Source organism: Arabidopsis lyrata, assembly GCF_000004255.2.
Source record: "Arabidopsis lyrata subsp. lyrata unplaced genomic scaffold ARALYscaffold_3, whole genome shotgun sequence".
Classification (NCBI taxonomy): Eukaryota; Viridiplantae; Streptophyta; class Magnoliopsida; order Brassicales; family Brassicaceae; genus Arabidopsis; species Arabidopsis lyrata.
The window spans coordinates 9824534-9842531 of NW_003302553.1; the positions used below are offsets into that span (position 1 = coordinate 9824534).

Here is a 17998-nt window from a genome sequence, read left to right on the forward strand (position 1 = left end):
CCATTATTGAGAAACTGGAGTTCAGTGAGTTAGTAAACAATACGAATAAGTAGTTCCTATTTATAGAAAAATATTCTAGGATATTTGTGTATATTAGATTGCAAGGAAAAATTGGGATTAGGCGATTGAACTTTGATTTGATTAAAGCGCGTACGTATATCAGGGCACTTAATTACTACAAGACACTTAAGATTTTTGTCGGACTTTCCTAAATTGGCGTATATTATGTGTAATAGATTCTTATCTTTTTAGGAAAAATTAGGACAACATTCTCTACTTAGATTGATTAAAGACTCGTTGGTTTTTGGTTAACGGTTAAAACATATTTCAAAATTTTATCGTTAAAAAAATTGTCCAACGATCTCCAATGTTATTGAAATCATGGTCTAAAAAAATCTTGTCTTGCATCTTACAATTCCAGATTGATTTGCTAAAAAATCTATCCTGAAATCAAAGCCATAAATCAGAGAAATGTCTCGGCATATTCTCAAGCCCTAAGTCTATAAACTTTTGGAAGTCACTAACTTAACCTTTGCTATATGATGATCGACATAAATAATTTTTTTTTGGACGTAATCATAATTTGTAATTATTGGTTGAAAACGTTGGGAGCAAGCAAATGTTTTTGTAGGGTAAAGGCCAGTGTGTAAACGGTGAAATGTATGAAGGAATGTTATCATTATTATTTGACTTAAGAGGCATCGCCCATTCTCTACTCTTTTTAGTCACAAATAATTAAACACATCATTTTCTCTCATTTAGGTCCACTTTTGGGTGTTAGTTTGTGTCTCTACCTAAAGAAGAAGTGGAGAATCAATTTTGAGTAGACTCAAATCTATGATATATAAACCTATAGATTTGTATATATATTGGTTGATAAATATAGAACCATGTTGTTAGGTTTCAGTGGCTAGTGGCTACTATATATATACATCTGTTTACAGGTGAAAAGTTTCACTAATTGATGAAGCAATCCCAACATAATAAATTTCTGACCGTTGAAGTTTCGTATATTTTGATCTAACGATTAAAACCAATCAATCTCCAGGAGTAAACTGGACTAGTTTATGGTAATTGAGTCTTGAGTCAAATTAATGACTTCGTTAAGTCCAAGAATTGGTTTGCTTTGATATTGTTTTTGCGGTTCAAAGTGATATCAAGGAGAGGTTTATAGTTTGTTTTAACAGAGAGGTCTTTAAAACCAGAGCTAGCTAGGATTGATCTTTAGGGCTGTTAGAGTGAGATGATCAAGCTTAGGCCTGGGCAAAAAAACCGTACCCGAATACCCGAACCGAAACCGACCCGAAAAAACCGGTTCGGGGCGGGTACGGGTATTAGCTATTTACCCTATTGGGTCTTGTATTGCCGTACCCGTGGGTATAGGGTAAAACCCGATCCGAACCCGATACCCGAACGGGTACCCGATTACCCAAAATTACTTATACTTATACATATAAAAACTTTATATATATGTAATATTTGAGATAAATACATTTATATCCAAATATCCGAGAGTAATTACCAAAAATTAAATGCACTTATATTTATATATTTAAGACTAAATATATTTATACGCGAGATGCTTGTAAATTTTTTAAATATTTGGACAAAATTCCGGTTATTCGGATAAATTTTTGGGTGAAACTCGGATATTTGAGTAAAATTGTGGATAAAATTCGGATATTAGAGTAAAATTTCGGGTAAAATTCTGGTATTTGGTAAAATTTTGGGTATTTGGGTATAAAATACCCGAACCCGATGGGTGCCCGATTTTTTTGGGTATTTAGCGGTTCTAAAAATCTAAACCCGAACCGACCCGAACCCGATTAGACCCGAACCGAAACCGAACCGATATTTTAGATTTACCCTATTGGGTCCTAAACTCCTCTACCCGAAAAACCCGTACCCGATCGGGTTTTACCCGAACCCGATCCGCATACCCGAATGCCCACCCCTAATCAAGCTTGTGCACTATCTGTAACTTTGAAACTAGTGAATTTGATAGTGTTGCCGAGCCGAAACATAGGCTTTCCCACATCTAGAATCTAACTTGTAAACGTGACTCGTATACATGATTCTTTTTCTTCTTTTTCACTGCTCATTTTGTTTCTTCTTTCAAGTTCTTCAGTTTGATTTCATGAATGGGAGTAAGATTGAGTGTAAAAAAGAGATCTATAAGCTGAAGTTGACCAAGTTAACGAATCCAAGAGTACAATATATTAAACCAGTTTGTTAGGTTTTCAATGGTTACTAGATAATTTTGTTTACATATAAAAGTTACACTAATTGATGAAATAAATTTTGTCTCTTGAGTTGAAGTTTTATATATACATATATCAGTACGTATCATGAGTTCAAACAATAATTTTATGATAAAAAATATATATATCTATAATAGTATTTTTGCAGTCATTTTGGTGACGGGTGGATAAAAATGCTTCCGGGTTATTTGGATATCCGACCCATTTCAAAAAATCATTCACAAAAAAATTTGTTGGGTCGGGTTATATTTAATCCAACTCATACACCGGATATTCTATATTTAATAATTTAGATATTTAGAAGATTTGATTAAGGTTTATAATTATGATTCTCCTATCATCTTTGTTTGATTTGTTTTTAACTGTTTTGAATCATCATATAATACATAAAGTAAAAAAAATCAATTTTTTTCTGCATATATGGTGAAAATGTGTGTTTAACGTTCTACATCAATTAAAATATTTAGACAATGATTCAGAATCATATCGAACATTAATAAAATAAATGAGTTTTTTGGCCGGACAGGTTTGGCGGAACGGGTTTTTGAATCAATAATAATAAAAAAATTAAAATATCATTAATTCGCCGCTTCAATACGGATTAAATCCTTATTTTTTTAATACCACAAATATTAGACATATTAAATCAGTCTCATTTAGAAAAGATTATATAAAACCAAAAATTGTCCTATGGTATAATAATGTCCCGTGCTCTTAGAAGATGATATGATTTGTAAACTTTTATATATAATAAATAATCATTAAATTTTAAAATAAAAACAAATCACGGGACAGGTTAAAAAATTACAGAACGAATTATATTTCGGAAATGATTTATATGGCGGACGAATTTGAATCAATATTTATATACCACTTTAATACATGTTAAATCCTCAGTTTATTAATAATTGTCTCGTGGACTCGTGGTATACCGTTACGTAATAACAATTGTAAATAATAATATAAATAAATATGTTATAGGAGTAAAATTTACAAAAATATTTTTATACTACGGTGTATCGCGGGTTAAAATCTAGTATATATATATAATTTTATGATCAAGATATCATGAAGAACGTATTAGGATCCTCTACATTCATAATTAAATGGGGCGTGTTTAAATTCTACATCCAAAGTTAAAGATAAGGGTTTATGAAGAGCTAGCTAATCCATTCATTATCAGTTAATTTGGATTTGAAATCGCATAAAACTTGACATTTACCTTCTTCATCACTTTTTATAATACGGTTCAAAACTAACATCAGAGCTTCTTCTTATTCTTTTCGAAATTAACCCATCTTGTGCAAAAATCATAAAACTAAATTATCAAATTTTTGTACTTCCGATTTTTCGTTTTTCTTAACATTTGAAACTTTATTAATTAAACAATGTACAGATTGGAGAAGGTAAAATAAGGAAATGAGAGATATGAAAGTGGAATATAAAACTTGATCATTGGATTTTAGCTTTTTAGGCGTTTAGCTAACATATATATCAGCCGACCTGTTCGAAGTTTTTGGGATCCAAATGAAAATAACATCTTTAAATCTGTCCTTCCGAAGTAAATTTATGGACGCGGTTACAAGGTGGCGAGTACGATTCGGCAGATAGTTAAAATAGTGTAACCCGTGAAGTATGTTACTTTTAGGATTTAATTGTCCTTACAAAAAAAAAGAGAAGAGAAATGGATAATATGCGACCTTGTGAATGACTCGTGGGTGCATGTGACTCCACCATTCATCTCTTTGATTCCTCCCCAAACCGCGACAAGAAATAAGAAAAACTAGTGGTCGGAGTACTCATGAGTACTTGTCGTTTAGACACGTCGGTCCTTCACCAGCAGAAAAGAGCTAAAAACTAGAACATCAGACAACGATCATCGTTTGGATGTTTTCTTTCCACTTCTAATATGTTGCCGACTTGCCATTTTACAAGTCTTAACAAAGATGTGATTTAATGGCAACCTGTTGTGATCAAATATATTGGTTTGTTCCTTAGCGATTTTAGATATTTTTGGCAAGACGACAGATATAGGCTATAGCAATTAGCATAATGGTTTATCAATGTTGTGATTAATTATATCTTCTTTAGCTTCGAGGTTTTGTTTGAAAGAAAAGATAGTTCGGAACTTCTAAAAACTATTTTCATGCAATCGTATGTCTAAACATTAGTTATTACAACAAGATAACCAACAACAGATAGTTGGACTAGCTGACTAGCTAGCTAGTGGTGAGAGTTAAACCCCTCTAAAAAGGTACGTAGTCTAGTTTTTCTAGTTTGATTTCTTGTTGAGAAAAGCTATTTAGTTATGTAAGTATAACGAAGATGTATGTGGTTTGCAACAAGGAATTTCTAAAACCATTTGGAATCCGATCTTCTAATTCTTTTTCGATTCAACACCTTATGTTTTTTTTTTTTTTAATTCAAGCATCAATTCAAACTTTCAGCACCTTAGGGAAAAAGATGCCTTATATCGTAATAAGCATCACAAAATACCAAACATTATCATCAAAATACTTATACGCTGTAAATATTTCTTAAGTTACAAAAAGTAAATCTTAATAGCCACAAAATAATTCAAAAATATTGACGTATGCGTATGAAGAAGTGATCTTTCATTTTTTTTTTTTTTTGGACAAACGAAGAAGTGATCTTTCTAATACATAAAATTGCGAGGGAACATGAGATAATATAAAATTTATCAGTTTTGAAGTATTTTTCTATTAAAAATGTTTGATTCTTCTCAAAAATTAATTTTTATTCGAATGAAAATTTATAAGGACCAATCCAACTTTTCTAATTGATTGAACGAATCAGATTTTGAATTAGTTTGATATCTTTTCAAAGTTATACAATGGATACTATTCTAACTAAATTTAGTAGAGAGGGCATTTACGTACTCTGCTTAGTTTCCTACGTATATATGATTGTGAAGGTTTTGGGATATTATGCATTAATGTATTTCCAATTATCTACTATACATTTTTGCAGCAGTTTTTGGGGTACCCAAATCGGGTCAAATTTGTTTAATTTTGACCCAGAAATCTTCAATCGGATCTTTCCTTAAATTTTGGCAAAATTAAAAAACGAAAATAATTAATAAAATCTAAAATATATATACTTTCTCAACTAATTACTATATTTAAACGCTTTATTTATGGTATATTCTCCACGATTTTTATAGATAAAGAAATCAAATATGATGATTTAATGCTAATATAACAAATTTGCACTAATTTCCTAAAACCTCTCTACCTAATTTAAACATAAATATATGATTCTTATTTCACTTTTATTTGATCTTATATTTATATTATTTTAAATTATTATAAAATATATAAATAGTTAGTAAATTTTAGTTTTTTTTTCTGCATATGTTACAATTCAAATTTTTTAAAACGGACATATATTACTCAATCGATGAATAAAAATATGTGTGTAATCTATATTAAAATTTTTAAGAACAAATTGAGCATTTAATCATGTCGTTATTTTATTCAGACCCGAAATTGAGTCATTCGGATCTTTCTTTAATTTTTACAATTATCTAAAATGGGACAGTATATCACGGGTGAAATTCTAATTAGTATTTTAAGATACAATTATAAATTGTTTTTATGGGTTGGTCCAAAAACACACACTAATTTAAAAATATACATGGAAACTATTTGAAAGCAACTTTCAAATTAACTCGAATTATATGACATTTAAATAAAAGTGTTATTAAAAAAATAACAAAATGATGTTTATTTTCATTTTAGATTATATGGTTGGACGGGTTTGGGTCAATATTAATACGAGACAATATACCACAGGTGAAATCCTATAAATAACAAATCAAAATACAATTATACAATCTTAAACACTAAACAAAACAAATACAACTTAAAATTTTTTATTTTAGATACAACGCATGTGACCCGCGGTATACAACAAAAAATATTATACACAATAAATTCATCAATTTATAAAAATAAAAAAATCAAATAATTAACCCACGGTGTACCGCGGGTCATATCCTAATAATAAATATATTTTTATGTTTTTTTCACACAAATTAAGAAGTAGAAGAACTCTGTTATACCTCTGCAAAGCAAGTTGACTTTTGATTCTTTTTTTTTGTTGATAAAACTTTGATTCTTTTTATTTATTTATTTTAAGCCACATTTTATATCAAAAATTCAAAATTACATTGGTTTTGAAAATAAAATAAAAATAATGAAAAACGTCACTTCATTTAAAATATACAAAGTAAATATATTTTTGTTATTACTAATTTCTTTGATCTCTTAGTATTATTGATTTTGAAGATTTTTATCTATTAGTTTTATACTGATCTTTTGTCTTATCTTTTAGACCATCTGCATTGGGGGATCACCCCCCTGATCTAAGCATTATTTAAATCCAAAAAAATGGGTCAATGGGCTTAAGATCAGGAACTGGGCTCTTGACCTGGATCTGTTCTTGTGGGTGTTGCGGGGTGACGTGGCATTTGGGCATTGGTTGGAATATTCAACATATTTGGAATAAATTTGGATAATAAACTATGTATTAATTAGATAAAATGTTTTTGTGCTTTTATTAAGTAATATGTTTGTTTGTTTATTGTTATTTATATTTTTAATGTTTTTTTCATAAATATTTAGTATTGTATTTTCACTTTTATTTTCAGTTTTTCATAAATTTGGCATTTGCAATTTATATGTTATTTTTAAATGTTTTAATAATTGTAAAATCTTAATTTAATTTAGATTATTATATTATTAAGTCTTAAAATCTTACACATGTTCTCCCACTAATCAACTTCTAAACAAAAGATCTAAACACATGATCTTACATTATTTTAACATTATATTCTCTATAAGAACACCCTCACATGATCCCCCATTGATGATGCCCTTAGTATACGTACTATTATTGATTTCGAGACGTCTATTCTGCAACTACAAGCTCCCCCAAAAAATAAATTTATAACTATCGTTTAGCGCCTAAAGATGCCAAAGATACTATTATTTATTATAGTATTATATTGTTGCACAAAAATATCAGAACTCTAAAATTTCGTGACAATCATGATTGTATTGTATACAGTATACAAATAATTATCTATTACGTATTTCTTATCATTTCTTTCAGATGATCCTTCAACGTATATTCTCTGCTATATTTTTGTCTGGATTTGAATTTTATTACGCTACATTTAGTTAACTCTGAAACTAGCTAGAGTTTGATAACATGGTAATCCGACTGACAAAATTATTCAAAATTACAGTGGCTAATGGCTAAATTATGTTTGCGATTTCGTAAACATATTTCCAGCACCAAAGTATAACATATCCACGTACGTTATATTTTTGTTGCAATCGATGTGTTTCATATATATCAAATAATACATATCCACTGTTTGATGACAAACAAAGAAATAAAGTATATTGAAGCTACGTTCATGTTGAAGAAGTGAATGCAGTTCACACTTGCAAAAAGAAACGCATGCGTATAAATAATACATGTATGTGGAGCCTATAATCACTATGCATGCACGATAAATATATAGTACATTTTGTCATTGTATCTACTATACATTTTTGCAGCAGTTTTTGGGGTACCCAAATCGGGTCAAATTTATTTAATTTTGACCCGGAAATCTTCAATCGGATCTTTCCTTAAATTTTGGCAAAATTAAAAAACGAAAATAATTAATAAATCTAAAATATATATACTTTCTCAACTAATTACTATATTTAAACGCTTTATTTATGGTATATTCTCCACGATTTTTATAGATAAAGAAATCAAATATGATGATTTAATGCTAATATAACAAATTTGCACTAATTTCCTAAAACCTCTCTACCTAATTTAAACATAAATATATGATTCTTATTTCACTTTTATTTGATCTTATATTTATATTATTTTAAATTATTATAAAATATATAAATAGTTAGTAAATTTTAGTTTTTTTTTTTGCATATGTTACAATTCAAATTTTTTAAAACGGACATATATTACTCAATCGATGAATAAAAATATGTGTGTAATCTATATTAACATTTTTAAGAACAAATTGAGCATTTAATCATGTCGTTATTTTATTCAGACCCGAAATTGAGTCATTCGGATCTTTCTTTAATTTTTACAATTATCTAAAATGGGACAGTATATCACGGGTGAAATTCTAATTAGTATTTTAAGATACAATTATAAATTGTTTTTATGGGTTGGTCCAAAAACACACACTAATTTAAAAATATACATGGAAACTATTTGAAAGCAACTTTCAAATTAACTCGAATTATATGACATTTAAATAAAAGTGTTATTAAAAAAATAACAAAATGATGTTTAATTTCATTTTAGATTATATGGTTGGACGGGTTTGGGTCAATATTAATACGAGACAATATACCACAGGTGAAATCCTATAAATAACAAATCAAAATACAATTATACAATCTTAAACACTAAACAAAACAAATACAACTTAAAATTTTTTATTTTAGATACAACGCATGTTACCCGCGGTATACAACAAAAAATATTATACACAATAAATTCATCAATTTATAAAAATAAAAAAAATCAAATAATTAATCCGCGGTGTACTGCGGGTCATATCCTAGTATACGAATACGATCATTGCTAAATCACCGTTTACTTTGACAAATCAAAAGCATAATACAGAGACTGCACTTTTTTTAGTATTTTTGCTGAATATCTTTCTCTTCCTAAGATTTTTTTTGTTTCTCTTTTCGATATTTCGATACTAATTAGTATTAGACTACATATGTATAGTCAATAGAACCTAAATGATATTACAAGCTTTGCATAACCGGTTTGTTGACTATACTTAGTCTAATAGATATGTCATTATTAGTGTAGCTTTTCAAATATTCGATCCTTTTAAAACCCGAAAACCCGAATCCGATCCTTTTAAAACTAAAAAGGTAACCTTAGTTTTCTATTAATTCTGTTTGTGGATATCTCTAGAACGATTCTGATTTTAGGGTTTTTGTAGAATTCTGATTTTTGAACAAGTTATTTAGTTTTGTAGCCTTCTCTCATTTTTTTGTGTTTTTGTTTACCTTAAAACAGATTTTGTTTGAGAAAACGTTGCAATCAGTTGGTCCAATTACTCTAGAAGAAGTTAAAGGCTTAACTTCTAAGCGTAAAATTATCGAAGAATCAGTAAACAAAACCAGCAAAGTCACTGATGCAACTACAATAGGACTAACTTCTGCTTGTGAACAGGTAAATTATAAGGTAAGAAGATCTCTTGTACAAATTTAAGGTAAAACTCACTAACCTGACCTTCAGCTAAATAGAGGAGACTCAAACAAGAGCAAAGGGGAGGAGTTAGTTCCGGAAGCTTCCTTGGAGGCAGACAAAGTTTTAATGAAGGAAGAAGCTCATGAGAGAGATGATGGAAAACTCCAGATGCTTCTCGGTAAACTGTTACCGATTTCTTAGAATCTGTTGAAATCAGGAGCAAGAAGATTTTAAGTTAATGAAAGCAAAAATATATAGAAGCAAAAACTACAAGAAAAAGACTAACATGTGGATACTAGTTTCATTGCTCTCTCATGGAGTTTAACTGTGTAAACGAAAAGTACCATCCCAAGCTCGAACATTATGTTATCGACTTGGAAGAATTTCGGACATGTACGCTGAATCAAGGTCTGAGAGATCAATCCACTACTCCATCTTATCTTGAGATTCTAAACCCGCTTAATCTTATCGGTGTAGTGAACCAAGTTAAAGAGTAACGGAAGGTATTGTCCAAGTCTATGAAGATCCTGAAGAATCAAAAACAATTATATCTAAGCAACAATCAAAAGTTTAAGGTTAGACATAATTAGTTTAGAACTTGAAGAGTTTTATAATTTACATGTTCACGAGGAGAAGTTAGTCCTATATATTGTAGTTGCATCAATGACTTTGCTGGTTTTGTTTACTGATTCTTCGATAATTTTACGCTTAGAAGTTAAGTCTTTAACTTCTTTTAGAGTAATTGGAAATTGCAACGTTCTCGAACAAAATCTGTTTTAAGGTAAACAAAATCACAAAAAAAATGAGCGAATGCTACAAAACTAATAAGTTGTTCAAAAATCAGAATTCTACAAAAACCCTAAAATCAAAATCGTTCTAGAGATATTCACAAACAAAATCAATGGAAAACTAAGGTTACCTCTTTGAAATATATGTATATACTAATGTTATATTAGTAATATTTTTACCTGTAATAAGCCAAATACCTAAAATATCTGATTTTTTGATTATTTTGAGTATTTTTTCGTTTTTTATTTGTGGATATATTCAAGTAAAAAAATTCGTTGCTTAGGAATTTTCAATTAATTTAATAGATTTGTATTAAAAAAATTTGATTTTGAATATGTGGATAATCCGAACCGAATCTGTACTGAACCTAATCCGAACCAAAATTTTGAAATATCCAAGACAGATCTTAAACTTTTAGATCCCAAACCCCAAAAATCCGATCCAAACTCAATCCAAATATCCGAACGTCCACGCCTACGGGTTTGGACGACTCGAAAAAGTTCCGTCGTCAAAAAGAAGTTACTTAAAGCCCATTAATAGGACAAGTTTAGGCTTTATGTAAGCCATCCTAGAGGCCTAAAATAGACGGACAAAGGTCCAAAACAAAAAGATTTCGAATACGCAAATATAAAATAAAAATTACGTAATATAGTTCTCGGCAAAAACTGATATTTTGCGGATAATATAGAAGAAATTTCGTAAAGTCAGCTGAAAAAAACTAACAAAACAAACTCTTATCATATCACTGAACCTTAAAAAGATGATAACATAGAGAGATAGATTGAAGAAAACAGAGCCAATAAAGGCTCTTCCTTTTTCTTCATCATCTCCTTCTCAATGGCCGGATCAGCTCTACCTCTTCCACCGCCTCCACCACTATCATTACAATCTCCGTCGCAGAATCAAACCCGTCATTCTTCTACCTTTTCTCCACCAACCCTCACTCCTCAAACACCTTCTATCCGTTCCCGTCTCAGTAAAATCTGTCAAGAAGGAAATCCTCAACTTGCACGCCAACTGTTCGACGCAATTCCTAAACCAACCACTGTTCTTTGGAACACTATCATCATCGGGTTTATTTGTAATAATCTGCCACACGAGGCTCTTCTTTTCTATTCCCGGATGAAAAAGACGGCACCTTTCACTAAATGTGATGCTTATACTTACTCTTCTACACTCAAGGCGTGTGCTGAGACGAAGAATTTGAAAGCTGGTAAAGCTGTGCATTGTCATTTGATCCGTTGTTTACAGAATTCGAGCAGGGTTGTGCATAATTCTTTGATGAATATGTATGTTTCTTGTTTGAATGCTCCTGGAAGTGAATTGGATTGTTTTGAGTACGATGTGGTGCGTAAAGTTTTCGATAATATGCGTAGGAAGAACGTTGTGGCTTGGAATACGTTGATTTCTTGGTATGTGAAAACAGGGAGAAATGCAGAAGCGTGTAGGCAATTTGCGATAATGATGAGAATGGAGATAAAACCGAGCCCGGTTAGCTTTGTTAATGTTTTTCCTGCGGTGGCGACTTCTAGAAGCATTAAGAAAGCTAATGTTTTTTATGGTTTGATGCTTAAATTGGGAGATGAATATGTGAAGGACTTGTTTGTGGTTAGTTCGGCTATTTCTATGTATGCTGAGCTTGGTGATCTGGAGTCATCAAGGAGAGTATTTGATTCTTGTGTTGAGAGAAACATCGAGGTTTGGAATACGATGATAGGTGTTTATGTTCAGAATGATTGTCTAGTTGAAAGTATTGAGCTTTTTCTTGAAGCAATAGGATCGAAAGAGATTGTGTCGGACGAAGTAACGTTCCTCTTGGCAGCGAGTGCTGTTTCGGGGTTACAGCAAGTAGAATTGGGCAGGCAGTTTCATGGTTTTGTGAGCAAGAACTTTCGAGAGCTACCGATTGTGATAATTAACTCGTTGATGGTGATGTACTCAAGGTGTGGTTTTGTGCAAAAGTCATTTGGAGTCTTTCATTCGATGAGAGAGAGAGATGTTGTATCTTGGAACACTATGATCTCTGCATTTGTCCAAAATGGCCTAGATGATGAAGGATTGATGCTGGTTTACGAGATGCAGAAGCAAGGGTTTAAGATTGATTACATAACTGTGACAGCTTTGCTTTCGGCTGCATCAAATCTTAGAAACAAAGAGATCGGGAAGCAGACTCATGGTTTCCTTATCAGGCAAGGCATTCAGTTTGAGGGAATGAATAGTTACCTTATCGACATGTATGCTAAGTCAGGTCTAATTAGGATATCACAGAAGCTTTTTGAAGGAAGTGGTTATGCTGAAAGAGATCAAGCTACTTGGAATTCTATGATTTCCGGGTACACGCAGAATGGACACACAGAGGAAACGTTTCTAGTGTTCAGGAAGATGTTAGAACAGAATATCCGACCTAATGCGGTAACTGTGGCATCAATTCTCCCTGCTTGTAGCCAAGTAGGTAGTGTTGACTTAGGTAAACAGCTCCATGGTTTCTCTATCAGGCAATACTTGGATCAGAACGTATTTGTCGCTTCTGCGTTAGTAGATATGTATTCAAAGGCAGGAGCAATAAAGTATGCAGAAAACATGTTTTCTCAAACAAAAGAGAGAAACTCCGTGACATACACCACAATGATATTGGGGTATGGTCAACATGGAATGGGCGAGAGAGCCATCTCGCTGTTTCTCTCAATGCAAGAGTTGGGAATCAAACCCGATGCTATCGCCTTTGTTGCAGTGTTATCAGCTTGCAGCTATTCAGGTCTAGTGGATGAAGGTCTCAAAATATTCGAGGACATGAGAGAAGTTTATAACATTCAGCCTTCAAGTGAGCACTATTGCTGCATTACAGACATGTTGGGAAGAGTTGGGCGGGTTAATGAAGCCTACGAGTTTGTTAAAGGACTTGGTGAAGAAGGGAACATAGCTGAGCTGTGGGGTTCACTACTCGGGTCTTGTAGACTACACGGTGAGCTTGAGCTTGCTGAAACTGTTTCAGAGAGGTTAGCTAAATTAGATAAAGGGAAGAACTTTTCCGGGTACGAGGTTTTGCTCTCGAATATGTATGCTGAGGAACAAAATTGGAAGAGCGTTGATAGAGTGAGGAAAGGAATGAGAGAAAAGGGTTTAAAGAAAGAAGTTGGTCGTAGTGGGATTGAAGTTGCAGGTCATGTCAACTGTTTTGTGTCTAGAGATCAAGAGCATCCTCACTCTGGTGAGATTTATGATGCAATCGACGGTTTGGCTAAAAATATGAGAGGCGATTCGTTTCTGACAACATTGCCAATTGTTACTCCAAGTTTGGAATTGGATGAGTGAAAAAGAGTGCCAGTAGTAACTCTTTAGCTCTCACAGAAGATGGAGATAAAAGCAAGAGGTGATTCAATGCCTTAAAAAATGGGTAAGCGTTCAAAAACTCTCATTTCTCTGCTTTCTGAAGCTCTTTGTTGGTGACATAGAAGCAAATCTTTTTGGTCATAAACACTCTTGTTCATCATTGTCTTCAGCAATTGTTCAAACACCATTAGTCATGTCTGGAATTATGGAAACTCGACCAGACAAAAGACAGGAGATGGAGATTTAAACCCATTGTGCAGTTTGATCTTTGTAGACAGTATTACAAGCTAATTAATCATGAAGAAGGCAGAGGAGGAACTGGGAAAAACGAAATGTAGATAAACCAACATCATTGTAGTTTCCTTTCTGTCATCTTCACTCTAGGCATCTTCTTCTTGTATACTTAAAGTCTTAAATATTGTAATTATTTTCATTTTTTCATAAATTTAATTTTAAAACAAATGATGAATGGAATTGGAAGGGATTTATTCACAAAATAATTATATATATAAAGTGATTATAAACAGCAAGATAATGGCCTAACTGAATAAATAAAAATTACAAATAATGGCCACTTCCAAACATCGTCATATTTTTGCAAAAAAATATTATTTATATACACATTTTAATATGGTGGAAGAGCTTTTATTTTGGTTTACACATGTGATTACTATTGCAAATAGTCAAATACCATATGCTTGGAGTTTGAAAATTACATGACCATCTAAAAAACTAGAACTCAACCACTAGTCCACCACTACATAAACTTATAAGAAATACCTATATACAAGTAAATACATTTTTATATAACTACTGCAAAAACTGGTAGGTGAAAGAATTTTAGAAAGTTCAATTCAATCCATCCATGTGTTTTCAATCACTTTTTAGTCTAGTTGTTAAAATGGTAAATTTAAGCTCTTTAAATATAATTTTCATAAGTTAAAGATATTTACAAAATAAATTTTAATTTACATTTAATACATAAGTAATCTAATTTATCAAAATATTACCATCACTGAAATTGAATGAAGTTTCTATTTCTACATATTCTTTTTTTCCCTAAATTATTTAAAAAAAAAATTTTTTTTGCTAAGAATGTAAATTTTCATTGATAATGAAATTATTAATTTAAATTCATTTTATAGAATACATAAGCTCATTTGAAACATGAACATATCTGACTTGGGGGAGAGATATAATTTTGTTATATATAACATATGAATCTATAAAGATAAAGATTCTTAGTGTCTTTAAAAATGTTTTGTAAGTGGTTATTGAACTCAAAATGTAAAATTAAGAAATGAAAAAGAAGTGAAATTTCACTGTAAGGGCCAAGGGGAATATATAGGACCCACGATGTGTTTAGATCCATCCCCTCTTCCCAACCCATTTCTCACTCATTTTTTGTCATATCGTCAATTTATTATTCCTTTATATTGTTTTATCTTTATCATCTACAAGAAACACGAGTACGGCATGATAAATTATTCTCTTTCATTTAATTTATGGATTTATCGTAAGAATCTAAAATCTAAAGGCAAATGCCAAAAAAATAATTAAAAAAAACTAAAGACATATACTCTAACTATATGTTACATGTACTCTAACTATAAGTTATCTCTTGTGAATGCGATAAATCATAATTATAAATTACAGTCATAATCAATATTAGCTCGACGGATTTATAAGAAAAGAAAAAAACGATAACGTAAGAATCTAGACATGTTGGTAGCCTAACTTCACCAAAACACTATGTTTCCGAACGAAAGGCAAGTTTGGTTTCTCTATGATCCAATAGACTTTTCCTCCATAATTTATTGTTAAAGATTATTCAATTCAGGTCTTTGTAAAAAAATTTATTTCAAAATTATCAAGAAAAGAGAAAAAACCCTAATAACTTTCAGAAATTAAAGCCGATTAAATTGTGAAAAGGAAATGGCTAATCACTGTTTTTTTTCTTTCGACAAGTCAAATGATGATATGAAACTGTATACCATGCCATACGAAAAATAAATTATAAAGATTCATATTCTCAATTATTGCGCTAATTTGGTAAAGTTACATTCACATTAATTTCATGTGTCCCAATATATACTATGCAATAAGAATACAAAAGTTGGAGATAAGCTAATTGCCAATTTCCTCCATTCTCTGCACGTTTTATATGCATTTCCTTGACTAATGTATGAGAATTATAGTCTTTCACATGCACTTGAGAACTTCACGTGAAAATGTTTGATGTTTCTAATTTTTTTTAAAATGAATTCCATATATGAAAGATAAATTTATTTTCTTGGAAAAATACTATTGATATGTTTGGAAAACATTTTTTTTTTTCTTTTTCTAATGGACAATTTTGCAATTTGGAATGCAAGCATGCAACTTCAGCATTGAATATATGCATATTGTGGTCCATGACAACGCCATAATTAAACAAACTTATGCCAAAAGCCTAAAAAATGGATTAAATCACAAATATGAAAGAAAAAAACTTAAATATACAAAAGTCAAAGTTTTCATTCTATGACAAAGAAAGTCAGTACCTAACATTTCTGCCTTTATGCGAAAACCAAAAAACAAATTCAAAAAGAATCCAATCGTTTTCTCATTGGAACCTCGAAGAAGAAGTATTACTATTCGTAGCCTCCTTAGACGACGGTGCAGAACCTCCTCCACCAGAACCATCCACCGTCCCAAACACACCGGAAACCACCGTATTAGGGTTGTTCATGTTACTATATCCAACCACGGGATTCACGTTGTTCAAAGAAAACATGTAAGGCCGTTGCGGTGGCTGCAGCGGCGCGTGAGGCTGGAAATTATATTGCCATAGAGCTTGTTGAGAAGATCCAGCTGATGGATCCGACGATGAGGTGAGGCTGAAACCAGAAGTAGTACTGCCGGATCCGAAAGCCATCGCGGATGGTCCGCCAGTGTATTGCTGAACCATGGCACGGAAGTTGGAAGTGTCGGTGTTGAGAAGCGTTGTTGGTGTTCTACGTGAGGCTCTGGATCTTCTACGTGTTGGCTTGGTTACACGGCCAGTTTCTGGACTCAGACGAGAGTCTATGGAGGTGGTATCACCGGCAGTGGTGGTTGTGACAGCGGTCGAAGCGGTGGTGGAAGTTGTGAAGAAAGTTTGGTTATTGTTGTAGAACTGAGACCACTCGTTGGGGTTAGCCATTTTTTTGTGTCTACAAGAAAGACTCTGTGAGATTGTAAGAAAGAAAAAAGCATTTGCCTTCGTTAGTTCTTTATATATTTATTTGATTGTGTTTTGATTAAGACTTAGTCAAAGGAAGACTATTCTAAATCAATCATGACCGTTGATTTTTTTAATTACAATTGATTTTTTGGCTTTGGATTTCAATCCTACTTGCAAAATAAAGTTGTAATTTTTTTAACGTACTTCATTAATATGTTTAATCTGATTCGATAATATCATAATTTGGAAAACAATAAAATAATAGACCTTAGAAGTTACAATTAGTTGAATTTTACCAATAAACTAGAGTTTAGTTTGGTATTGGCTACTTTCCCAACAAGTTGACGAAATTGGCCCATTTCACTGTGTGTATACTTTTGTTAAAATACTTAATAAGTCCCTCACTTTACATTATCGTCACAAAGCTGACGGCATAATCGTCCTAATGAAACGTTAAGATATTCATTATCACGCTGCCTCTTGCCTGCTCAGTGCTTAGTGTAGTAGCCGTTTTATATAGCACACTAGATACTCATGAATTATATGTCATGAATTAAATAATGACGGTCGTACGATAATAATGACATACATTTGCTATATACTATATACATGTGTATCATATATAAACATCGACGTAAATAAAATATGGTACACTGAAAGTTTTGTTCAACCCATAACATATGGGAAGTCTATAGACATATTAATCACCGAAAACGACTTTTTTTTTTTGTGCTACAAATGTTAATATTCATTAAAATAAAAATTGAGGTGTTACAAACCTATATAATTGTTTTTATTCAAAAAAAAAAAATTAAAAAACAAGGAAAAAATAGAGTTGGAACAAAATGTTTATCGTCATTGCAACCTAATCACTACAAAAAAAAGTAATGTTGTATCATATAAATCGTATCATAATTAATGTTGTAATTAACTAGTTTGGCATCAATTCTATAAAATATACAAAATAACGCTTGTGTCTCCCGTATGTGATTGTATTGCAGAGTACTAATCTATTAGTTTCTCTACTAATCTATCCTTTTGTCGTGAATGAGATTGTTTCTCGGCTTCCAATGATGTTGTAGATTACGGTTTGTTTCACCAATTTCCTAAGAAGCTTGGAAGATCTCTTTGTATTAATCATTGT

General features: G+C 31.6%; 3 protein-coding genes across 3 annotated transcripts in view; 2 read left to right on the top strand and 1 right to left on the bottom strand.

Annotated features, from left to right (window-relative positions):
* LOC110229925 (shematrin-like protein 2) overlaps positions 1-9731 on the top strand; it is a 12347-nt gene extending 2616 nt beyond the window's left edge. Inside the window, exons 3-4 of the mRNA XM_021031099.1 lie at positions 9357-9512; positions 9579-9731. Coding sequence (XP_020886758.1) covers positions 9357-9512; positions 9579-9731 — 309 coding nt within the window. The remainder of the gene's footprint in view (positions 1-9356; positions 9513-9578) is intronic.
* Positions 9732-11013: 1282 nt separating this feature from the next.
* On the top strand, positions 11014-14111 carry LOC9321551 (pentatricopeptide repeat-containing protein At3g22150, chloroplastic). The gene is made up of 2 exons (XM_002883298.2): positions 11014-13713; positions 13820-14111. The coding sequence occupies exon 1, from the start codon at positions 11157-11159 to the stop codon at positions 13629-13631; it is 2475 nt and encodes an 824-aa protein (XP_002883344.1). The 5' UTR covers positions 11014-11156; the 3' UTR covers positions 13632-13713; positions 13820-14111.
* A 1907-nt stretch (positions 14112-16018) lies between these two features.
* Positions 16019-17078, bottom strand: LOC9319412 (VQ motif-containing protein 22). Its single transcript, XM_002885439.2, has one exon. It carries the CDS (start codon positions 16831-16833, stop codon positions 16255-16257), a length of 579 nt encoding a protein of 192 aa, XP_002885485.1. The 5' UTR covers positions 16834-17078; the 3' UTR covers positions 16019-16254.
* Between the last annotated feature and the right edge of the window lie 920 nt (positions 17079-17998).